General features: G+C 44.6%; 1 protein-coding gene across 2 annotated transcripts in view; it reads left to right on the forward strand.

Annotated features, from left to right (window-relative positions):
* The window catches only part of LOC139413557 (activating signal cointegrator 1 complex subunit 1-like), a 33,024-nt gene extending 6,902 nt beyond the window's left edge, over positions 1 to 26,122 (forward strand). The window contains exons 7-10 of one of the 2 annotated variants that reach the window (XM_071161066.1): positions 1,360 to 1,484; positions 4,782 to 4,846; positions 11,849 to 11,992; positions 26,020 to 26,122. In XM_071161066.1, coding sequence (XP_071017167.1) covers positions 1,360 to 1,484; positions 4,782 to 4,846; positions 11,849 to 11,965 — 307 coding nt within the window. In that variant the 3' untranslated portion in view covers positions 11,966 to 11,992; positions 26,020 to 26,122. Of the gene's footprint in view, positions 1 to 1,359; positions 1,485 to 1,744; positions 1,841 to 4,781; positions 4,847 to 11,848; positions 11,993 to 26,019 lie in introns of those variants that run through there. The other variant, XM_071161073.1, reaches the window with a different exon arrangement.
* The last annotated feature ends 350 nt before the right edge of the window (positions 26,123 to 26,472 follow it).

Consider the following 26,472-nt stretch of genomic DNA (forward strand, 5'->3'; position numbering starts at 1 on the left):
CCCCATAATGACATCACAATACCCCATAATGACAACACAATACCCCATAATGACATCACAATACCCCATAATGACATCACAATACCCCATAATGACATCACAATACCCCATAATGACATCACAATACCCCATAATGACATCACAATACCCCATAATGACATCACAATACCCCATAATGACATCACAATACCCCATAATGACACACAATACCCCATAATGACATCACAATACCCCATAATGACACACAATACCCCATAATGACACACAATACCCCATAATGACATCACAATACCCCATAATGACATCACAATACACCATAATGACATCACAATACACCATAATGACATCACAATACACCAAAATGACAAAGCAAAAACTGATTTTTAAAATGATTTGCAAATGTATTAAAAATAAAAAACTGAAATACGTTATTTACGTAAGTATTCAGATACTTTGCTATGAGACTTGAAATTGAGCTCAGGTGCATCCTGTTTCTATTGATCATCCTTGATATGTTTTGAAAAATTGATTGAAGTTCACCTGTGGTAAATTCAATTGATAGGACATGATTTGGAAAGGCACACACCTGTCTATATAAGGTCCCACAGTTGTCAGTGCATGACAGAATGTTCTTGAGTGGCTCAGCCAGAGCCTGGACTTGAACCTGATCGATTGATCTCTGGAGAGACCTGAAAATAGCTGTGCAGCGACACTCCCCATCCAACCTGACAGAACTTGAGAGGATCTGCAGAGAAGAATAGGAGTCCTGGGGAACTCCCCAAATACAGGTGTGTCAAGCTTGTAGCGTCATACCCAAGAAGAGTTGAAGCTGTAATCGCTGCCAAAGGTGCTTCAACAAAGTTCTGAGTAAAGGGTCTGAGTACTTATGTAAATGTGCTATTTATGTTTTATGTTTTTAATACATTTGCAAACATTTCTAAAAACCTGTTTTTTCTTTGTCATTATGGTGTATTGTGATGTCATTATGGTGTATTGTGACGTCATTATGGGGTATTGTGATGTCATTATGGTGTATTTTGATGTCATTATGGTGTATTGTGTATAGATTGTTGAGGGGGGAAACAATTTAGTCCATTTTAGAATAAGTCTGCAACGTAACAAAATGTGGAAAAAGTCAAGGGGTCTGAGTACTTAACGAATGCACTGTAAATACCATGTAGTATAATTAGTATTTTTACAGTTGACTTTTTTTAATGACAGATTGAGTGACAATTAGTACATTAAAATGATGTTCATCGATAGGATGTCAACAGTGTGAGAGGGTTGCTCCCAGGTAACAACAACTAACTCTTGTGTTGACTGTCTGTGTTGACTGTGTGTTGACTGTCTGCTGTGCAGGCTGCAGACCATTGTGGAGCGGCTGGTGGACCACTTTGTTTCCTCAGGGCTGATGGTCAGAGAATGGGACAGAGTGAAACTGCACGGCACTGTGATGAACACTCTGTTCAGGAAGGATGCTTCAGGTAGGATGAAGAAAGTGGTTTTTGTCTATGGCCATCACTGATGTGTGTTTTAGGTATGTGTATTGGAGCTTCATCTTGAAAACAAGGACACTTACTAGAGTACACACACACACACAAACACACGTACTTGAAATGAAAATGCAAAATAAGTGTCACTGCTCTCTCAAAACAGCCTTTCCTCTGTGTAAAACTGTGTAAAACTGACCCAGAGTATCCTCCTGATAATGTGAGCCTGTTTCCCTCATTCTCCTCCCACTCAGAAAGATGGACATTAAGTCAGTCACTGGACACAGTCAGTCAGCATAAAGATGGACATTAAGTCAGTCACTGGACACAGTCAGTCAGCATAAAGATGGACATTAAGTCAGTCACTGGGCACGGTCACTGCATAAAGATGGACATTAAGTCAGTCACTGGACACGGAGTCAGTCAGCATAAAGATGGACATTAAGTCAGAGTCACTGGGCACGGAGTCAGTCAGCATAAAGATGGACATTAAGTCAGTCACTGGGCACGGAGTCAGTCAGCATAAAGATGGACATTAAGTCAGTCACTGGGCACGGAGTCAGTCAGCATAAAGATGGACATTAAGTCAGTCACTGGGCACGGAGTCACAGCATAAAGATGGACATTAAGTCAGTCACTGGACACGGAGTCAGTCAGCATAAAGATGGACATTAAGTCAGTCACTGGGCACGGAGTCACAGCATAAAGATGGACATTAAGTCAGTCACTGGACACGGAGTCAGTCAGCATAAAGATGGACATTAAGTCAGTCACTGGACACGGAGTCAGTCAGCATAAAGATGGACATTAAGTCAGTCACTGGGCACGGAGTCAGTCAGCATAAAGATGGACATTAAGTCAGTCACTGGACACGGAGTCAGTCAGCATAAAGATGGACATTAAGTCAGTCACTGGACACGGAGTCACAGCATAAAGATGGACACAGAGTCACAGCATAAAGATGGACATTAAGTCAGTCACTGGACACAGAGTCAGTCAGCATAAAGATGGACACAGAGTCACAGCATAAAGATGGACATTAAGTCAGTCACTGGGCACGGAGTCAGTCAGCATAAAGATGGACATTAAGTCAGTCACTGGGCACGGAGTCACAGCATAAAGATGGACACGGAGTGACAGTATAATCACATTAGTGAAACAAACTGACACCTGAACACACCACCCCATGTCAACAACACGGATGTAGCAACAACCATAACAACAATAACAACCCCTAGATTTAAAATGTTTTTACATTTATTTTATTTAACTAGGCAAGTCAGTTAAGAACAAATTCTTATTTACAATGACGGCCAACCAAAAGGCAAAAGGCCTCCTGCGGGGGACGGGGGCTAGGATTAAAAATATATAAAATCAAATAATAAAATACAAATGTTTATAAATATAATTTTTTTTAAAATATTTTTGTCAGCAACACATGACAACAACATGGTAGCAGCACAACATGGCAGCAGCACAACATGGTAGCAGCACAACATGGCAGCAGCACAACATGGTAGCAGCACAACATGGCAGCAGCACAACATGGCAGCAGCACAACATGGCAGCAGCACAACATGGCAGCAGCACAACATGGTAGCAGCACAACATGGTAGCAGAACAACATGGTAGCAGCACAACATGGTAGCAGCACAACATGGTAGCAGCACAACATGGCAGCAGCACAACATGGCAGCAGCACAACATGGCAGCAGCACAACATGGCAGCAGCACAACATGGTACAAACATTATTGGGCACAGACAACACAAAGGGCAGGAGGGTAGAGACAACAATACATCACACAAAGCAGCCACAACTGTCAGTAAGAGTGTCCATGGAATGAGTCTTTGAATGAAGAGATAAAACCGTCCAGTTTGAGTGTTTGTTGCAGCTCGTTGCAGTCGCTGGCTGCAGTGAACTGAGAAGAGGAGCGCCCCAGTCCCTGTTCCTGAAGTAGTAAACAGAGTTTTATTGGACGCTCTTGGGACAGACCCCTCCCTTTGTCCTGTGCTCTTGGACAGACCCCTCCCTTTGTCCTGTGCTCTTAGACAGACCCCTCCCTTTGTCCTGTGCTCTTGGACAGACCCCTCCCTTTGTCCTGTGCTCTTGGACAGACCACTCCCTTTGTCCTGTGCTCTTGGACAGACCCCTCCCTTTGTCCTGTGCTCTTGGACAGACCCCTCCCTTTGTCCTGTGCTCTTGGACAGACCCCTCCCTTTGTCCTGTGCTCTTGCACACTTTCAGCTGACCAGCCCTGAGTTGTTGGCCAGTCTCTCAGCTGGCCAGCCCTGTGTAAACTCATGCGTGAAAGAACTAGGGCTGGACTTGATCCACGGCCAACTGAATGAAACCCCTTGTCACTGCTGTTGGAAAACACTCTGCCCTGTTGCACACAAACAGAGTTGTGGCCAAAGAGAGAGCGAGGGAGGGAGGGAGGGAGGGAGGGAGGGAGGGAGGGAGCGAGGGAGCGAGGGAGCGAGGGAGGGAGCGAGGGAGCGAGGGAGGGAGGGAGGGAGGGAGCGAGGGAGCGAGGGAGGGAGCGAGGGAGCGAGGGAGGGAAGGTTACTGTTGGTTCTGCTCTTGTTGTTGACTAGCTCAGAATAGCTCTGAATTGCTCAGAATGCAGTGTTTTAGGTACGTCACTGCTGCATACCAGATGAATGGTCAGCATTATGTTGTTAGAATCACAGCTGTTACATAACAGACAGGGACATTGACCAATCAGGGTGGTGGTGGTGGTAAGGCTGTCATCTGTTTAGTGTTTTTCAGAGCGAGAGTAATTTAGGATCATATCTCCCAGAACAGTTCATAGGGATATCCACCTGGTTTGAACAGTGTTGTAATAAACGGTGTGGTTGACGTTGAACTCCACTAAACCTCACTAACCCACATTTTTTGATTTTATAAAATAGAGTTGTCCACCTAATACACTAGATGTGTGTTTTGTTCATTAGGGTCAAAGGACCTTTTTTCAAAGTTCACCTTTTTGTTAACCAAATCTGTATTTTTCGATGTAAATGTCGTGCTCTAAGTGTCCAGACACCTTTTTTTACTTGGTTGTGAGGAAATGTACCCCACCAGCGATAACCTTCCTCATGCTCGTTGTGCAGTTGCAGAGGCACAGATGAAACACCAACAAATGCTCCAAAAACACCCAAATATATCTATTTTGGAAACGCCAACGCTCTCAGTATCAGGGTTTACCCGCGGTGCTCAGGGTTTACCCGCGGTGATCAGGGTTTACACACGGTGCTCAGGGTTTACCTATCTTTTGTTGTGTGTTTTCCAGCCGGAGGAGGAAGGCAGCAGAACATGAAGGAGCGGGAGGCCTTCGATGCCAGGAACATATTAAAGGTCAGAGGTCAAACAACACAAACAAATAAACATCCTGGTGTTACCTTTTTACCTGCCTGTTGTCTGTTGAACAATACAACCTTTAGGTCCGTCTCATAGGAGATCATTTCTCTCCTATATTGAGCAATAATACGTTTTTGTGGGTTATCTTTATTCTTGACTAGTACTCCCATAATATTTTGGGTGGAACGACTATTCACAGAAGCAATAGGAACATTCCAGGAACACATAAAGCCTCCCGGGGCTTACATAATGCAGTAAGATTTAGCAGACTCACTCACTCAGTGAGATTTATTAGCAGCACTCATTCAGTCAGTAAAATGGTCGGCAGTTCATTCAGTCAGTAAGATGGTCGGCAGTTCATTCAGTCAGTAAAATGGTTGGCAGTTCATTCAGTCAGTAAGATGGTAGACAGTTAATTCAGTCAGTAAGATGGTCGGCAGTTCATTCAGTCAGTAAAATGGTCGGCAGTTCATTCAGTCAGTAAGATGGTCGGCAGTTCATTCAGTCAGTAAAATGGTCGGCAGTTCATTCAGTCAGTAAGATGGTAGACAGTTCAGTCAGTCAGATGGTAGACAGCTCATTCAGTCAGTAAGATGGTAGTCAGTTCATTCAGTCAGTAAGATGGTAGACAGCTCATTCAGTCAGTAAGATGGTAGACAGCCCATTCAGTCAGTAAGATGGTAGACAGCCCATTCAGTCAGTAAGATGGTAGACAGCCCATTCAGTCAGTAAGATGGTAGACAGCCCATTCAGTCAGTAAGATGGTAGACAGCCCATTCAGTCAGTAAGATGGTAGACAGCCCATTCAGTCAGTAAGATGGTAGACAGCCCATTCAGTCAGTAAGATGGTAGACAGCCCATTCAGTCAGTAAGATGGTAGCCAGTCAGGTAGGTGATGCAACAATACCTCTGGCTCTGTTTCATGTGGATTAGCTGCCCTCTGCTGGTAAAATGTAAGAACTACAATAGTATATTCCTGGTGCGGTCTGTCTGAATGGAGCAGTGCTCTAGTCCTGGGCCCAGTTTTTCCAAAGCTATCTATCTGGATTTATCCTATCAGATAGGATTAAGTACACATAAATATGATGAATCGAACAAATTAATAATTCACTTGAATGGTGACCGTTCTGTTCATTTTGGGCTCCCGAGTGGCACAGCGGTCTAAGGCACCGCATCTCAGTGCTAGAGGCGTCACTACAGAAACCCTGGTTCGATTCCAGGCTGTATCACAACCGGCCGTGATTGGGAGTACCATAGGGAGGCGCACATTTGGCCCAACGCTGTCCGGGTTTGGCCGGTGTAGGCCGTCATTGTAAATAAGAATTTGTCCTTAACTGACTTGCCTAATTAAATAAAGGAAAAAATAAATCTATAATATTAGTTTTTGCCCTCGCGCTACACACCTGATTCCACTAATTGGCTCATACCTATTGGTTCCCCAGGATCATGAAACACTGGAACAGAGTGTTGATTGGACCTGAAATATATTCCTGACAGACAACTCTAAAGTCCCAGCCAACTCAACACGCTGGGTTTGATCCCTCCAACCAACCATAACTGAAAAGATCAATGACATTTTATTAGTCTTAAGAATTTAGAATGTTATGAGTGTTGTTAGAACTGGGAATCAGCCTCCATTTCCTCATTAGGTCCAATGATCAGTGTCTTCACAATGTATTCAGACCCCTTGACTTTCTCCACATTTTGTTGTGTTTCAGCCTGAATTTGACATTTATTACATTGAGAGGTTGTTTTGTCACTGGCCAACACACAATACCCCAGAATGTCAAAGTGGAATTATGTTTTTTAAATTATTTTACAAATGAATTTGAAAGGTGAAATGTCTTGAGTCAATAAGTATTTAACCCTTTTGTTATGCCAAGTCTAAACCACTTCAGTCGTAAAAAGTTGCTTCACAAGTCACACAACAAGTCACATGGATTCACTCTGTCTGCAGTAATAGTGTTTAACATGATTTTTTGAATAACTACCTAACCTCTGTAATCCACACATACAATTACCGGTAAGGTCCCTCAGTCAAGCCGTGAATTTCAAATACAGATTCAACCACAAAGACCAGGGAGGTTTTCCATTGCCTCGCAAAGAAGGGCTCCTATTGGTAGATGGGTAAAGAAGGGCTCCTATTGGTAGATGGGTGAAAAGGAAAGAAAAGCAGACATTAAATATCCCTTTTTATTTCTATTTAATTTCACCTTTTATTTAACCAGGAAGACAAGTTGAGAACAAGTTCTCATTTACATTTACACATGGAGTAAAACAAACACAGTCAATAATACAGTATAAACAAGTCTATATACGATGTGAGCAAATGAGGTGAGATAAGGGAGGTAAAGGCAAAAAGAAGAAGGCCATGGTGGCAAAGTAAATACAATATAGCAAGTAAAACACTGGAATGGTAGATTTGCAATGGAAGAATGTGCAAAGTAGAAATAAAAATAATGGGGTGCAAAGGAGCAAAATAAATAAATACAGTAGGGAAAGAGGTAGTTGTTTGGGCTAAATTATAGATGGGCTATGTACAGGTGCAGTAATCTGTGAGCTGCTCTGACAGCTGGTGCTAAAAACTAGTGAGGGAGATAAGTGTTTCCAGTTTCAGAGATTTTTGTAGTTCGTTCCAGTCATTGGCAGCAGAGAACTGGAAGGAGAGGCGGCCAAAAGAGGAATTGGTTTTGGGGGTGACCAGAAAGATATACCTGCTGGAGAGCGTGCTGCTATGGTGACCAGTGAGATAAGGGGGACTTTACCTAGCAGGGTCTTGTAGATGACCTGGAGCCAGTGGGTTTGGCGACGAGTATGAAGCGAGGGCCAGCCAACGAGAGCGTACAGGTCGCAGTGGTAGGTAGTATATGGGGCTTTGGTGACAAAACGGATGGCATTGTGATAGACTGCATCCAATTTATTGAGTAGGGTATTGGAAGCTATTTTGTAAATTACATCGCCGAAGTCAAGGATTTGAGCATGGTGAAGTTATTAATTACACTTTGGATGATGTAAGAACAAAAACCTAAAACACAAGGCCAAATCTACACAGGAGTTGCTTACCAAGACGACATTGAATGTTCCTGAGTGTTCCAAGTTAGATTTTCAAGCCGATTTAAGAGGAAACTGTATGGCAAGACATGAAAATGGCTGTCAAGCAATGATCAACCACCAACTTGACAGAGCTTGAAGAATTTTAAAAAGAATAATGTGCAAATATTGTACAATCCAGGTGTGGAAAGCTCTTAGAAACTTACCCAGAAACACCCAGGTGTGGAAAGCTCTTAGAAACTTACCCAGAAACACCCAGGTGTGGAAAGCTCTTAGAAACTTACCCAGAAACACCCAGGTGTGGAAAGCTCTTAGAGACTCACCCAGAAAGACCCAGGTGTGGAAAGCTCTTAGAGACTCACCCAGAAAGACCCAGGTGTGGAAAGCTCTTAGAGACTCACCAAGAAAGACTCAGCTGTTATCACTGGGTGATTCTAACATGTATTGACTGAGGGGCTTGAATACTTATGTAATTTAGATAGTTATGTATTTCATTTTCAATACATTTGCAAACATTTCTTAAAGCATGTTTTCACTTTGACTATGGGGTATTGACTCAGGCACATGAAATTATCTCATTTTTTACAAATGTAATATCCAAGTGGGTTGTCATGTGTCTTTTACTGAGGAGTGGCTTCCGTCTGGCCACTCTACCATAAAGGCCTGATTGGTGGAGTGCTGTAGAGATGGTTGTTATTCTGGAAGGTTCTCTCATCTCCACAGAGGAACTCTAGAGCTCTGTCAGAGTGACCACAGGGTTCTTGGTCACCTCCCTGACCAAGGCCCTTCTCCCCCGATTGCTCAGTTTGGCCGGGCGGCCAGCTCTAGGAAGAGTCTTGGTGGTTACAAACTTCTTCCATTTAAGAACGATGGATGCCACTGTGTTCTTGGGGACCTTCAATGCTGCAGACATTTTTTGGTATCCTTCCCCAGATCTGTGCCTCGACACAACCCTGTCTTTGAGCTCTACAGACAATTCCTTAAACCTCCTGGCTTGCAGGAACTGTCCGTAGAGCTCCAAGACAGGGTAGAGCTCCAAGACAGGGTAGAGCCCCGTAGAGCTCCAAGACAGGGTAGAGCCCCGTAGAGCTCCAAGACAGGGTAGAGCTCCAAGACAGGGTAGAGCCCCGTAGAGCTCCAAGACAGGGTAGAGCCCCGTAGAGCTCCAAGACAGGGTAGAGCTCCAAGACAGGGTAGAGCCCCGTAGAGCTCCAAGACAGGGTAGAGCTCCAAGACAGGGTAGAGCCCCGTAGAGCTCCAAGACAGGGTAGAGCCCCGTAGAGCTCCAAGACAGGGTTGTGTCGAGGCACAGATCTGGGGAAGTGTACCAAAACATTTCTGCAGCAGTTTTTGCTCTGACATGCACTGTCACCTGTGGGACCTTATATAGACAGGTAAATGCCTTTCCAAATTATGTCCAATCAAATTGAATTTACCACAGGTGGATTCCAATCAAGTTGTCGAAACATCTCAAGGATGAAAAATGGAAACAGGATGCACCTGAGCTCAATTTTGAGTCTCATAGCAAAGGGTCTGAAAACGTATGTAAAACATTTATTTAAAAAAAAAACAGTTTTTGCTTGTCATAATTTTTTACCTTTTATTGAACGAGGCAAGTCAGTTAAGAACAAATTCTTATTTTCAATGACGGCCTAGGAACAGTGGGTTAACTTCCTGTTCAGAGGCAGAACGACAGATTTTTACCTTGTCAGCTCGGGGATTCGATCTAGCAACCTTTCGGTTACTAGTCCAACGCTCCACTAACCACTAGGCTACCTGCCGCCCCGATGGGGTATTGGGGTATTATGGGGTATTGTGTGTCGATTGACGAGGAAATTGTTGTATTTAATCCGTTTCAGAATGAGGCTGTAACATAACAAAATGTGGGAATATTCAAGGGGTCTGAATAGTTTCCGAAGGCACTATGTTTGGGATAAATCAGCATGGCAGCCTATAGAGGGCTTTCATACAGTAACGTTAGAATTTAATTCACCTTGGGGGTCCTCCCAATGTTTAGATATGACAAACTGAGCCTTCAGCGCAGTAGCGTACCCTATTCCCTATATAGTGCACTACTTATAACCTGATCCCTATGGGCCCTGGTCACTATATAGTGCACTACTTATAACCAGATCCCTATGGGCCCTGGTCACTATATAGTGCACTACTTATAACCTGTGCACTACTTATAACCTGATCCCTATGGACCCTGGTCACTATATAGTGCACTACTTATAACCAGATCCCTATGGGCCCATGTCACTATATAGTGCACTACTTATAACCTGATCCCTATGGGCCCTGGTCACTATATAGTGCACTACTTATAACCAGATCCCTATGGGCCCATGTCACTATATAGTGCACTACTTATAACCAGATCCCTATGGGCCCTGGTCACTATAGTGCACTACTTATAACCTGATCCCTATATGGGCCCTGGCCAAAAGTAGTGCAGGGAATCGGGTTCCATTTGAGCAGCAACATGATAGGAATGTCCCTGGAGAGTCTCTGTCAGTACCATGTGTTCCCCTGAGAAGCAACATGATAGGAATGTCCCTGGAGAGTCTCTGTCAGTACCATGTGTTCCCCTGAGAAGCAACATGATGTCCCCGGAGAGTCTCTGTCAGTACCATGTGTTCCCTTGAGAAGCAACACGATAGGAATGTCCCTGGAGAGTCTCTGTCAGTACCATGTGTTCCCCTGAGAAGCAACACGATAGGAATGTCCCTGGAGAGTCTCTGTCAGTACCATGTGTTCCCCTGAGAAGCAACATGATAGGAATGTCCCTGGAGAGTCTCTGTCAGTACCATGTGTTCCCCTGAGAAGCAACATGATAGGAATGTCCCTGGAGAGTCTCTGTCAGTACCATGTGTTCCCCTGAGAAGCAACATGATAGGAATGTCCCTGGAGAGTCTCTGTCAGTACCATGTGTTCCCTTGAGAAGCAACATGATAGGAATGTCCCTGGAGAGTCTCTGTCAGTACCATGTGTTCCCCTGAGAAGCAACATGATAGGAATGTCCCTGGAGAGTCTCTGTCAGTACCATGTGTTCCCCTGAGAAGCAACATGATAGGAATGTCCCTGGAGAGTCTCTGTCAGTACCATGTGTTCCCTTGAGAAGCAACATGATAGGAATGTCCCTGGAGAGTCTCTGTCAGTACCATGTGTTCCCCTGAGAAGCAACATGATGTCCCTGGAGAGTCTCTGTCAGTACCATGTGTTCCCCTGAGAAGCAACATGATAGGAATGTCCCTGGAGAGTCTCTGTCAGTACCATGTGTTCCCCTGAGAAGCAACATGATAGGAATGTCCCTGGAGAGTCTCTGTCAGTACCATGTGTTCCCCTGAGAAGTTTATTTCATTCATCATTTTTATTTAACCTTTATTACACCAGGCAAGTCAGTTAAAATAACAAAATCTTATTTACAATGACGGCCTACACCGGCCAAACCCGGACGCCGCTGGGCCAATTGCCTTATGGGACTCCCAATTACGGCCGGTTGTGATACAGCCTGGAATCAAACCAGGGTGTCTGTAGTGATGCCTTAGACCGCTGCGCCACTCGGGAGCCCTTAGTAACCACAGTAACACCATCTTTGAGAGAGAGAGAGCGGTCTCATCGTTATGTCGTTCTGTTGATGGTCGTGGAGTGGAATTTATTTTTTTGTCATGCTGTAGTTGTATAACCAGAACCTCCGTCAAAACTCTGGTCCAGTTCACAACGTGGACATGTAGAACTACTTCAAGTGTAAACAGGAGATTCACGTAACAATGTTAGTAGTGGTTTCCTAGGGTGTGTCGCAAATGGCTCCCTATTCACTATCTAGTGCACTTCTTCTGGTCAAAAGTAGTGCACTAATATAGGGGAAAGGGTGTCATTTGGGACACACCCTAACACTCAGATTGACAGTACTGTTCTAACTCTCTTGTCTTGTTCTTAACGTAGAGCTTTGGGTCGTACCATTTTGGGGAGTTTGATCTGAGTGCGGTCCAGATTTCCCAGAGGTATTCTACCGACTGCACCGGTTTCTACACCTCCGCTGGCCTTCTGAACTTCTCCTGACCACCTCTCCAATGAACGTTCACTCAGGTACAGTAGAGAGAGAGAGAGAGAGGTAAAGAGAGAGAGAGAGAGAGAGAGACAAAGAGAGAGACAGAGGTAGAGAGGTAAAGAGAGAGAGAGAGGTAAAGAGAGAGAGAGAGGTAAAGAGAGAGAGAGAGGTAAAGAGAGAGAGAGAGGTAGAGAGAGACAGAGGTAGAGAGGTAGAGAGAGAGGTAAAGAGAGAGACAGAGGTAAAGAGAGAGACAGAGGTAGAGAGAGAGAGACAGAGGTAAAGAGAGAGAGACAGAGGTAGAGAGAGAACACAACAGTGGTTTTTACATTGATTACCTTTACTGTAAATTGTTGTACATTTTAAGTGGTCAGTGACAGTTGACAGTTGTTTGACAGACGAGGTAAATCTCAGCAATTATGGTAAATTTCCTCAAATATCAGAAGTGTAAATCCCTCTTCAGGCAGGACATCAAAGCACTCTACTGTTGGCCAGCAGAGGGCTCTATCGGGCGTTATTATACTGTGGAGGAGGCAGGGAGCATTCTCCCATCTGTGTGTGTGTGTGTGTGTGTGTGTGTGTGTGTGTGTGCAGGCATTTTGAGGGGCAGTGACACTGTTGTCTGCCCCCCCCCCCCCCCTGTCAGTGCTGTTGTCTGTCACCCCCCTGTCAGTGCTGTTGTCTGTCAGTGCTGTTGTCTGCCTCCCTGTCTTGCCCTTGTCTGTTTGTCTGTACTGCTGTCACAGTCTGCTCAGCTCAGCTACATTCACTTCCTCCTGTCCTGCCCTCAGAGAGATGTTCTGCTGTCACAGTCAGCTCAGCTCAGCTACATTCACTTCCCCCTGTCCTGCCCTCAGAGAGATGTTCTGTTGTCACAGTCTGCTCAGCTACATTCACTTCCTCCTGTCCTGCCCTCAGAGAGATGTTCTGTTGTCACAGTCTGCTCAGCTCAGCTACATTCACTTCTCCCTGTCCTGCCCTCAGAGAGATGTTCTGTTGTCACAGTCTGCTCAGCTACATTCACTTCCTCCTGTCCTGCCCTCAGAGAGATGTTCTGTTGTCACAGTCTGCTCAGCTCAGCTACATTCACTTCCTCCTGTCCTGCCCTCAGAGAGATGTCCTGCTGTCACAGTCTGCTCAGCTACATTCACTTCCTCCTGTCCTGCCCTCAGAGAGATGTTCTGTTGTCACAGTCTGCTCAGCTCAGCTACATTCACTTCTCCCTGTCCTGCCCTCAGAGAGATGTTCTGCTGTCACAGTCTGCTCAGCTACATTCACTTCCTCCTGTCCTGCCCTCAGAGAGATGTCCTGCTGTCACAGCCTGCTCAGCTACATTCACTTCCTCCTGTCCTGCCCTCAGAGAGATGTTCTGTTGTCACAGTCTGCTCAGCTCAGCTACATTCACTTCTCCCTGTCCTGCCCTCAGAGAGATGTCCTGCTGTCACAGTCTGCTCAGCTACATTCACTTCCTCCTGTCCTGCCCTCAGAGAGATGTTCTGTTGTCACAGTCTGCTCAGCTACATTCACTTCCCCCTGTCCTGCCCTCAGAGAGATGTTCTGCTGTCACAGTCAGCTCAGCTACATTCACTTCCCCCTGTCCTGCCCTCAGAGAGATGTTGTGCTGTCACAGTCAGCTCAGCTACATTCACTTCCTCCTGTCCTGCCCTCAGAGAGATGTTCTGCTGTCACAGTCTGCTAAGCTCAGCTACATTCACTTCCTCCTGTCCTGCCCTCAGAGAGATGTTCTGCTGTCACAGTCAGCTCAGCTACATTCACTTCCTCCTGTCCTGCCCTCAGAGAGATGTTCTGCTGTCACAGTCAGCTCAGCTACATTCACTTCCCCCTGTCCTGCCCTCAGAGAGATGTCCTGCTGTCACAGTCTGCTCAGCTCAGCTACATTCACTTCCTCCTGTCCTGCCCTCAGAGAGATGTCCTGCTGCCCTCTGCTTGCTTGGCATGCCATGCAGGAGGGAAATATCTACCACCGAGTGCACTTGGCTAGCTCTGTCTGTCAGCTCAAAGACACTCATTACTAGCATACTGTAGCAGCTAGAACACACACACACACACACACACACACACACACACACACACACACACACACACACACACACACACACACACATTTGTCCTTCTTCCCGGAGTCTTGTCAACAGCAATGATTATACAGGGTTATGTAAATGCCCCCAGCCGACCCAGCCATCCTGCCGAGCATCAGAACATTGATAGTGACACTGTGTTGTGTCTATAGAATGTACAGTGCCTTGCGAAAGTATTCGCCCCCCCTTGAACTTTGCGACCTTTTGCCACATTTCAGGCTTCAAACATAAAGATATAAAACTGTATTTTTTTGTGAAGAATCAACAACAAGTGGGACACAATCATGAAGTGGAACGACATTTATTGGATATTTCAAACTTTTTTAACAAATCAAAAACTGAAAAATTGGGCGTGCAAAATTATTCAGCCCCCTTAAGTTAATACTTTGTAGCGCCACCTTTTGCTGCGATTACAGCTGTAAGTCGCTTGGGGTATGTCTCTATCAGTTTTGCACATCGAGAGACTGACATTTTTTCCCATTCCTCCTTGCAAAACAGCTCGAGCTCAGTGAGGTTGGATGGAGAGCATTTGTGAACAGCAGTTTTCAGTTCTTTCCACAGATTCTCGATTGGATTCAGGTCTGGACTTTGACTTGGCCATTATAACACCTGGATATGTTTATTTTTGAACCATTCCATTGTAGATTTTGCTTTATGTTTTGGATCATTGTCTTGTTGGAAGACAAATCTCCGTCCCAGTCTCAGGTCTTTTGCAGACTGCATCAGGTTTTCTTCCAGAATGGTCCTGTATTTGGCTCCATCCATCTTCCCATCAATTTTAACCATCTTCCCTGTCCCTGCTGAAGAAAAGCAGGCCCAAACCATGATGCTGCCACCACCATGTTTGACAGTGGGGATGGTGTGTTCATTGTGATGAGCTGTGTTGCTTTTACGCCAAACATAACGTTTTGCATTGTTGCCAAAAAGTTCAATTTTGGTTTCATCTGACCAGAGCACCTTCTTCCACATGTTTGGTGTGTCTCCCAGGTGGCTTGTGGCAAACTTTAAACGACACTTTTTATGGATATCTTTAAGAAATGGCTTTCTTCTTGCCACTCTTCCATAAAGGCCAGATTTGTGCAATATACGACTGATTGTTGTCCTATGGACAGAGTCTCCCACCTCAGCTGTAGATCTCTGCAGTTCATCCAGAGTGATCATGGGCCTCTTGGCTGCATCTCTGATCAGTCTTCTCCTTGTATGAGTTGAAAGTTTAGAGGGACGGCCAGGTCTTGGTAGATTTGCAGTGGTCTGATACTCCTTCCATTTCAATATTATCGCTTGCACAGTGCTCCTTGGGATGTTTAAAGCTTGGTAAATATTTTTGTATCCAAATCCAGCTTTAAACTTCTTCACAACAGTATCTCGGACCTGCCTGGTGTGTTCCTTGTTCTTCATGATGCTCTCTGCGCTTTTAACGGACCTCTGAGACTATCACAGTGCAGGTGCATTTATACGGAGACTTGTTTACACACAGGTGGATTGTATTTATCATCATTAGTCATTTAGGTCAACATTGGATCATTCAGAGATACTCACTGAACTTCTGGAGAGAGTTTGCTGCACTGAAAGTAAAGGGGCTGAATAATTTTGCACGCCCAATTTTTCAGTTTTTGATTTGTTAAAAAAGTTTGAAATATCCAATAAATGTCGTTCCACTTCATGATTGTGTCCCACTTGTTGTTGATTCTTCACAAAAAAATACAGTTTTATATCTTTATGTTTGAAGCCTGAAATGTGGCAAAAGGTCGCAAAGTTCAAGGGGGCCGAATACTTTCGCAAGGCACTGTATTTGTTCAACCCTCCTCCTTGGCTCCCAGAGGCCTCGGAGACAGAAGAGAAACAGTCAGAAAGTATTCAGACCCCTTTTCCCACTTTTCCTTACAGCCTTATTCTAAAATGGAGTTCATTGTTTTTTTTCCCCTCATCAATCTACACACAATACCCCATAATGACGAACCAAAAACAGGTTTTTATTCTACACACAATACCCCATAATGACGAACCAAAAACAGGTTTTTAGAAATGTTTGCAAATTTTATTAAAAAAAAACACACAAAAAACAGAAATATAACATTTACATAAGTATTCAGACCCTTTACTCAGTACTTTGTTGTAGCACCTTTGGCAGCGATTACAGCCTCGAATCATCTTGGCTATGAAGCTACAGGCTTGGCACACCTGTATTTGGGGAGTTTCTCCCATTCTTCTCTGCAGATCCTCTCGTCTCTGTCAGGTTGTATGGGGAGTGTCGCTGCACAGCTATTTTCAGGTCTCTCCAGAGATGTTCAATCGGGTTCAAGTCCGGGCTCTGGCTGGGCCACTCAAGGACATTCAGAGACTTGTCCTGAAGCCACTCCTGCGTTGTCTTGGCTGTGTGCTTAGGGTCGTTGTCCTGTTGGAAGATGAACCTTCGCCCCCAGTCTGAGCTCCTGAGCGCTCTGGAGCAGGTTTTCATCAAGGATCTCTCTCTACTTTTCTCCTTTCATCTTTCCCTCGATCCTGACTAGTCTCCCAGTCTCTGCCGCTGAAAAACATCCCCACAGCATGATGTCCTTCACCGTAGGGATGGTGCCAGGTTTACTCCAGACATGATGCTTGACATTCAGGCCAGTGAGTTCAATCTTGGTTTCATCAGACCAGAGAATCTTGTTTCTCATGGTCTGAGAGTCTTTAGGTGTCTTTTGGCAAACTCAAAGCGGGCTGTCATGTGCCTTTTACTGAGGAGTGGCTTCCGTCTGGCCACTCTACCATAAAGGCCTGATTGGTGGACGGCTGCAGAGATGGTTGTCCTTCTGGAAGATTCTCCCATCTCCACGGAGGAACTCTGGAGCTCTGTCAAGAGTGACCATCTGCCAGCTCTAGGACGAGTCTTGGAGGTTCCAAACTTCTTCAATTTAGGAATGAAGGAGACCACTGTGTTCTAGGGGACCTTCAATGTTGCAGAAATGTTTTGGTACCCTTCCCCAGATCTGTGCCTTGTTAAAATCCTGTCTTGGAGCTCTACGGACAATTCCTTTGACCTCATGGCTTGGTTTTTGCTCTGACAATGCTGGGACCTTTATATAGACAGGTGTGTGCCTTTCCAAATCATGTTCAATCATGTTTACTACAGGTGGACTCCAAGTTGTAGAAACATCTCCAAGGATGATCAATGGAGACATGATGTACTGGAGCTTCATTTTGGGTCTCATAGCAAAGGGTCTGAATACCTATGTAAATAACTTATTTCTGGGGGGGATTGTTATATATACATTTGCAAGAAACCTGTTTTCGCTTTCTCTTTATGGGGTATTGTGATGTCATTATGGGGTATTGTGTGTAGTTTGATGGGGAAAAAGTCAAGGGGTCTGAACACTTTCCAAATGCACTGTTTGGCCCAAATGTCACCCCATTCCCTATATAGTGCACTTCCTTTGACCAGGGCCCATAGAGTGCCATTTCGGGCTGAAGTCATGGCCTAATCAGCCACTGCCTATCTCCTGAGACTGACTGGCTGGCTGACTGACAGAGACAGAGAGAATGATCTCAGTGTCATGTAGACAGACAGTAGAAAATGCCACGGTGTATTGACAAAAGCAGCAAATGACTCATCTAGTTTTAAGGCTTGTTACTGTCAGGAAGGGATAAATGAAAACCGCAGGCTCAGGTAAACTGGCAAGAGCTTGGCTTATTCGTTCTTGGAAACATCCCATAATACCCTCCTAGTAAGTACAGGGATGGGGAAAGGGCCTGATTTGCAGGTTAATTAAATTGTTAAGGGCTGCAACACTCTTTTCTTTTGGCAGAGAGAGATGTCATTCAGGATGTGGTGTGCTGGGCAAAGGTTTCCAGGAATGACTAGACCACATGTCAGGACACTACAGAGTAGACCACATGTCAGGACACTACAGAGTAGACCACATGTCAGGAGTCAGGACACTACATAGTAGACCACATGTCAGGAGTCAGGACACTACAGAGTAGACCACATGTCAGGAATCAGGACACTACAGAGTAGACCACATGTCAGGAAACTAAAGAGTAGACCACATGTCAGGAAACTACAGAGTAGACCACATGTCAGGAAACTACAGAGTAGACCACATGTCAGGACACTACAGACTAGACCACATGTCAGGACACTACAGACTAGACCACATGTCAGGACACTACAGACTAGACCACATGTCAGGACACTACAGAGTAGACCACATGTCAGGAGTCAGGACACTACAGACTAGACCACATGTCAGGAAACTACAGAGTAGACCACATGTCAGGAAACTAGACTAGACCACATGTCAGGACACTACAGACTAGACCACATGTCAGGACACTACAGAGTAGACCACATGTCAGGACACTACAGACAAGGATACTTTGTGGATAAATCAGTTCTGTTCAGACAGGGATACTTTGTGGTACCATAGACATTTCTTCTATGGATTCTGATATTAATTTATCATCTGACTCTGTCTCTCTCTCTGTCTCTCTCTCTGTCTCTCTCTCTGTCTGTCTCTCTGTCTCTCTGTCTCTGTCTCTCTGTCTCTCTGTCTCTGTCTCTCTGTCTCTCTCTCTGTCTCTCTCTCTGTCTCTCTGTCTCTGTCTCTGTCTCTCTGTCTCTCTCTCTCTCTCTCTTTGTCTCTCTCTCTGTCTCTCTCTTTGTCTCTCTGTCTCTCTCTCTGTCTCTCTCTTTGTCTCTCTGTCTCTCTCTCTGTCTCTCTCTCTCTCTCTCTCTCTCTCTCTCTCTCTTTGTCTCTCTGTCTCTCTCTCGGTGTTGACTATCTTTGTTGTAGTGTTTTCATGGGCCATTCAGAATAAATCATTTCTGAAGCATTTCTTCTTCTCATTACATAAATGTAGTATTAGATCATGACGATGTTTCTTTGTGCTTGGGGTTTCACCTAAAGCATCACTGATGCTTTCTCTGCTTCCTGTGGATAAATGTCTATTTCCTGCAGCATCAGCGTCTGTGGAGAAACGTCTAGTTCCTACAGGTCATGTCTAACAGGACAGAAGTCAACAGATCTGCTGATAGGGAGAAAACAGCCTCTTCTTTCCCCGGGGGGATGAGGAATCTTCCTCTATCCGTTGACAGCTCTCCATTTCTGCTTAGTAGAGCCAAAAAAGAAACCAATGGATTATTGAAAATAATGACGTGGGCAAATCAATCACCTATCCTCCTTTAAGACTAGGATCATTACAAATATTGCACTAAACTATCAAAGATTAAATCCACTTCTTCTGATTTTTCATTTAGAATGAAAAATCCATTATGAGAATGTCTTCATCAAATTCTAACAAGTATTCAATCTATTTTAGTTTCTGAAGTTAGTGTTTTTGGGACATTCAAAGAGAAACAACACTATCTAAATATTGTTATATACCCAACTGACATGTTTCATTTCATACCAAGTTAGGAGAAGTGGCGTATTGTTGTGATCCACACAGTGAAGTCGGCCAATCCACTGAGATACCTTCTGGCTTTTAAATCCCAAATGTTTACGATGTTGTCATTCAAAACCATCCTGTACCATCTCTGACATTGTACTTAGAAAGCTCCCGTATCTCATTTGAAAGATGTGTAGAATTGGTTCTGACTTGAAGCGTGTAGGAAAGGAAAAGGCAGAAGACATTTGAAAGACCTTTGACCTTTGAGAAGTGCAGATACAGTTAGTTACATGCTTCAAGTGGCTGGAGCAGCACACGGGGAAATTGATTTAGCCGTTAATCCATTTTTAAGGTCAGAGGAACTTTTTACATTATGTGGTCGGTCTTACCTTTTAAACTGCTAATGGCGTCAGGTTAATTGAACACCATAGATTTTACAGACAGACGGACGGACAGAAACAAACAGAAACAAACAAACAGACAAACAGACAGAAACAAACAAACAGACAGAAACAAACAAACAAACAGACAGAAACAAACAAACAAACAGACAGAAACAAACAAACAAGCCCGGCCCAGCCCTGCCCAGCCCAGGCCAGCCCAGCCCAGCCCAGCCCAGCCCAGCCCAGCCCATACAAATAATTGCTGACATGGTTTTAGTTGTGCGTCGTACCTCTCAGTCAGCTGGTAACCAAACATTAACCTGCTTAAATGATGACATGGTTTTAGTTGTGCCTCATACCTCTCAGTCAGCTGGTAACCAAACATTAACCTGCTTAAATGATGAGATGGTTTTAGTTGTGTGTCGTACCTCTCAGTCAGCTGGTAACCAAACATTAACCTGCTTAAATGATGAGATGGATTTAGTTGTGTGTCGTACCTCTCAGTCAGCTGGTAACCAAACATTAACCTGCTTAAATGATGAGATGGTTTTAGTTGTGTGTCGTACCTCTCAGTCAGCTGGTAACCAAACATTAACCTGCTTAAATGATGAGATGGTTTTAGTTGTGTGTCGTACCTCTCAGTCAGCTGGTAACCAAACATTAACCTGCTTAAATGATGAGATGGTTTTAGTTGTGCGTCGTACCTCACAGTCAGCTGGTAACCAAACATTAACCTGCTTAAATGATGAGATGGTTTTAGTTGTGTGTCGTACCTCTCAGTCAGCTGGTAACCAAACATTAACCTGCTTAAATGATGAGATGGTTTTAGTTGTGCGTCGTACCTCTCAGTCAGCTGGTAACCAAACATTAACCTGCTTAAATGATGAGATGGTTTTAGTTGTGTGTCGTACCTCTCAGTCAGCTGGTAACCAAACATTAACCTGCTTAAATGATGAGATGGTTTTAGTTGTGTGTCGTACCTCTCAGTCAGCTGGTAACCAAACATTAACCTGCTTAAATGATGAGATGGTTTTAGTTGTGCGTCGTACCTCTCAGTCGCTGGTAACCAAACATTAACCTGCTTAAATGATGACATGGTTTTAGTTGTGTGTCGTACCTCTCAGTCAGCTGGTAACCAAACATTAACCTGCTTAAATGATGACATGGTTTTAGTTGTGTGTCGTACCTCTCAGTCAGCTGGTAACCAAACATTAACCTGCTTAAATGATGAGATGGTTTTAGTTGTGTGTCGTACCTCTCAGTCAGCTGGTAACCAAACATTAACCTGCTTAAATGATGAGATGGTTTTAGTTGTGTGTCGTACCTCTCAGTCAGCTGGTATCCAAACATTAACCTGCTTAAATGATGAGATGGTTTTAGTTGTGCGTCGTACCTCTCAGTCGCTGGTAACCAAACATTAACCTGCTTAAATGATGAGATGGTTTTAGTTGTGTGTCGTACCTCTCAGTCAGCTGGTAACCAAACATTAACCTGCTTAAATGATGACATGGTTTTAGTTGTGTGTCGTACCTCTCAGTCAGCTGGTAACCAAACATTAACCTGCTTAAATGATGAGATGGTTTTAGTTGTGTGTCGTACCTCTCAGTCAGCTGGTAACCAAACATTAACCTGCTTAAATGATGAGATGGTTTTAGTTGTGTGTCGTACCTCTGTCAGCTGGTAACCAAACATTAACCTGCTTAAATGATGAGATGTTCTTGGGTTTGTTTTCTAATGTTGGACTGTTAAACGTTAAAACATATTTGTAAAGCTCTGTGGACAGATGGTTAGATGGTTTATCAAAGTGCCAGACAGGCACACGGCAACGACAGCTGCTGCTGTCATGAAGGGGAATGTCTTGTGGCGTTTGTTAGATATCATTACCTGTGGAATAGGACGCAGGGCACCTTCCTCCCCTCCGTTCAGACGCAGGGCACCTTCCTCCCCTCCGTTCAGACGCAGGGCACCTTCCTCCCCTCCGTTCAGCGGTTGTTGTTTTGATGTGTTTTATGTGACATTCAGCTAGGAGACACTCAATTGCATCTCTAACCAATCAGTGTCTTTAAAAAGCCTACAGAGACACCCTAATGTGATGGCCAGTCGATGCAAACAGAAAGACAGACAGAGAGAGAGAGAAACAGACCACGCACAGATAAACAGACCACTCTCTCTCTCTCTCTCTCTCTCTCTCTCTCTCTCTCTCTCACACACACACACACACACACACACACACACACACACACACACACACACACTCGCACACTCCGGGGTAGCTGAGGCAGGCAGATGACATGCTGAGTGAGTCTGGAGGGGGCTCTGCTGCTGTCAATGTCTGTTTACCCTGCAATCTATCTACACAGAGAGAATAACCATGTTAACCCTGCAATCTATCTACACAGAGAGAGAATAACCATGTTTACCCTGCAATCTATCTACACAGAGAGAATAACCATGTTAACCCTGCAATCTATCTACACAGAGAGAATAACCATGTTTACCCTGCAATCTATCTACACAGAGAGAATAACCATGTTAACCCTGCAATCTATCCACACAGAGAGAGAATAACCATGTTAACCCTGCAATCTATCTACACAGAGAGAGAATAACCATGTTTACCCTGCAATCTATCTACACAGAGAGAGAATAACCATGTTAACCCTGCAATCTATCTACACAGAGAGAGAATAACCATGTTTACCCTGCAATCTATCTACACAGAGAGAATAACCATGTTAACCCTGCAATATATCCACACAGAGAGAGAATAACCATGTTAACCCTGCAATCTATCTACACAGAGAGAGAATAACCATGTTTACCCTGCAATCTATCTACACAGAGAGAATAACCATGTTAACCCTGCAATCTATCCACACAGAGAGAGAATAACCATGTTAACCCTGCAATCTATCTACACAGAGAGAGAATAACCATGTTAACCCTGCAATCTATCTACACAGAGAGAGAATAACCATGGTTACCCTGCAATCTATCTACACAGAGAGAGAATAACCATGTTTACCCTGCAATCTATCCACACAGAGAGAGAATAACCATGTTTACCCTGCAATCTATCCACACAGAGAGAGAATAACCATGTTAACCCTGCAATCTATCCACACAGAGAGAGAATAACCATGTTTACCCTGCAATCTATCCACACAGAGAGAGAATAACCATGTTCACCCTGCAATCTATCCACACAGAGAGAATAACCATGTTTACCCTGCAATCTATCTACACAGAGAGAGAATAACCATGTTAACCCTGCAATCTATCCACACAGAGAGAGAATAACCATGTTAACCCTGCAATCTATCTACACAGAGAGAGAATAACCATGTTAACCCTGCAATCTATCTACACAGAGAGAGAATAACCATGTTAACTCTGCAATCTATCCACACAGAGAGAATAACCATGTTTACCCTGCAATCTATCCACACAGAGAGAATAACCATGTTAACCCTGCAATCTATCCACACAGAGAGAATAACCATGTTTACCCTGCAATCTATCTACACAGAGAGAATAACCATGTTAACCCTGCAATCTATCCACACAGAGAGAATAACCATGTTTACCCTGCAATCTATCTACACAGAGAGAGAATAACCATGTTAACCCTGCAATCTATCCACACAGAGAGAATAACCATGTTAACCCTGCAATCTATCTACACAGAGAGTAACCATGTTTACCCTGCAATCTATCTACACACAGAGAGAGAATAACCATGTTTACCCTGCAATCTATCCACACAGAGAGAGAATAACCATGTTAACCCTGCAATCTATCCACACAGAGAGAGAATAACCATGTTTACCCTGCAATCTATCTACACAGAGAGAATAACCATGTTAACCCTGCAATCTATCCACACAGAGAGAGAATAACCATGTTAACCCTGCAATCTATCTACACAGAGAGAATAACCATGTTTACCCTGCAATCTATCCACACAGAGAGAATAACCATGTTTACCCTGCAATCTATCCACACAGAGAGAGAATAACCATGTTAACCCTGCAATCTATCCACACAGAGAGAATAACCATGTTAACCCTGCAATCTATCCACACAGAGAGAATAACCATGTTTACCCTGCAATCTATCTACACAGAGAGAATAACCATGTTAACCCTGCAATCTATCTACACAGAGAGAATAACCATGTTAACCCTGCAATCTATCTACACAGAGAGAGAATAACCATGTTAACCCTGCAATCTATCCACACAGAGAGAGAATAACCATGTTAACCCTGCAATCTATCCACACAGAGAGAATAACCGTTAACCCTGCAATCTATCCACACAGAGAGATTAACCACGTGTCTTTAGTTATAAACAATACACATAACCATGTTTATTTACAGTTATAGAGACAATACACATAACCATGTTTATTTACAGTTATAGAGACAATACACATAACCATGTTTATTTAGTTGTAGAGACAATACACATAAACATGGGATAACCACAGGGATGCTGGCCCATGTTGACTCCAATGCTTCCCACATTTGTTAAGTTGGCTTCCTCTGCTCTCTCACTTCAGACTGGCTTCCTCTCCTCTGCTGTCTCACTTCAGACTGGCTTCCTCTCCTCTGCTGTCTCACTTCAGACTGGCTTCCTCTCCTCTGCTGTCTCACTTCAGACTGGCTTCCTCTCCTCTGCTGTCTCACTTCAGACTGGCTTCCTCTGCTGTCTCACTTCAGACTGGCTTCCTCTCCTCTGCTCTCTCACTTCAGACTGGCTTCCTCTGCTCTCTCACTTCAGACTGGCTTCCTCTGCTGTCTCACTTCAGACTGGCTTCCTCTCCTCTGCTGTCTCACTTCAGACTGGCTTCCTCTCCTCTGCTGTCTCACTTCAGACTGGCTTCCTCTGCTCTGCTGTCTCACTTCAGACTGGCTTCCTCTCCTCTGCTCTCTCACTTCAGACTGGCTTCCTCTGCTCTGCTGTCTCACTTCAGACTGGCTTCCTCTCCTCTGCTCTCTCACTTCAGACTGGCTTCCTCTGCTCTGCTGTCTCACTTCAGACTGGCTTCCTCTCCTCTGCTGTCTCACTTCAGACTGGCTTCCTCTGCTGTCTCACTTCAGACTGGCTTCCTCTCCTCTGCTCTCTCACTTCAGACTGGCTTCCTCTCCTCTGCTGTCTCACTTCAGACTGGCTTCCTCTCCTCTGCTGTCTCACTTCAGACTGGCTTCCTCTGCTCTGCTGTCTCACTTCAGACTGGCTTCCTCTCCTCTGCTCTCTCACTTCAGACTGGCTTCCTCTCCTCTGCTGTCTCACTTCAGACTGGCTTCCTCTGCTCTGCTGTCTCACTTCAGACTGGCTTCCTCTCCTCTGCTCTCTCACTTCAGACTGGCTTCCTCTGCTCTGCTGTCTCACTTCAGACTGGCTTCCTCTCCTCTGCTTTCTCACTTCAGACTGGCTTCCTCTCCTCTGCTGTCTCACTTCAGACTGGCTTCCTCTGCTGTCTCACTTCAGACTGGCTTCCTCTCCTCTGCTCTCTCACTTCAGACTGGCTTCCTCTGCTCTGCTGTCTCACTTGGCACCTTTAATAGCCGTGTGACCCAGTTTGAATCCAATTGAATTAAATCTACATATTTGGAGTAACCCCTACTTGCAGCCAGTAAGCCAGTTAAGATGACTTATTAGACAGTTTCTCCAGGCAGACTTAGTATTCTCCCTCTGCCTAGAATATTCTAGCAGCGTTGGTTGGTTCTCCACCACAGCCCAGCAGCATTATGAGTCACTGAGGCTACGCTCCAAAATGGCAACCTATTCCCTATATAGTGCACTACTTTTGACCGGGGCCTATAGCATAGGGTTCATAGGACCAAAGGGCCCTGGTCTAAAGTAGTGCTCTATATAGGGAATAGGGTTCTATAGGGCTCTGGGCTAAAGTAGTGCACTATATAGGGAATAGGGTTCTATAGGGCTCTAGTCTAAAGTAGTGCACTATATAGGGAATAGGGTTCTATAGGGCTCTGGTCTAAAGTAGTGCACTATATAGGGAATAGGGTGCCATTTGGGATACAGACACGGATGCATTTCTCATTTGCCGTGGGGGTCTCACTCAGAGCCATTGTTGCTGTAATGTTTGAGTAAAAAAATGTTCCACTTTAATGTTGAGTCCATGAATGTTTCCTCTGCATCTTGTACTGTTCTGTTCAATGTCGATGTCGATTGTGTCTCGCAGGTCAGAGGTGAACGATGAAGCTTCAAGGTGGACTGGACCTGCAGAGATGAAGGACCGGGTTACAAGGTGGACATGTCAGAAAACTCTCGGATGTCCCTGTCACCGTGTCAAGAACTCTAGGATGTCCCTGTCACCGTGTCAGGAACTCTAAGATGTCCCTGTCACCATGTCAGGAAACTCTAGGATGTCCCTGTCACCATGTCAGGAAACTCTAGGATGTCCCTGTCACCATGTCAGGAAACTCTAGGATGTCCCTGTCACCATGTCAGGAACTCTAGGATGTCCCTGTCACCGTGTCAGGAACTCTAGGATGTCCCTGTCACCGTGTCAGGAACTCTAGGATGTCCCTGTCACCATGTCAGAAAACTCTAGGATGTCCCTGTCACCATGTCAGAAAACTCTAGGATGTCCCTGTCACCGTGTCAGAAAACTCTAGGATGTCCCTGTCACCGT

This window comes from Oncorhynchus clarkii, chromosome 1, assembly GCF_045791955.1.
Source record: "Oncorhynchus clarkii lewisi isolate Uvic-CL-2024 chromosome 1, UVic_Ocla_1.0, whole genome shotgun sequence".
Classification (NCBI taxonomy): domain Eukaryota; kingdom Metazoa; phylum Chordata; class Actinopteri; order Salmoniformes; family Salmonidae; genus Oncorhynchus; species Oncorhynchus clarkii.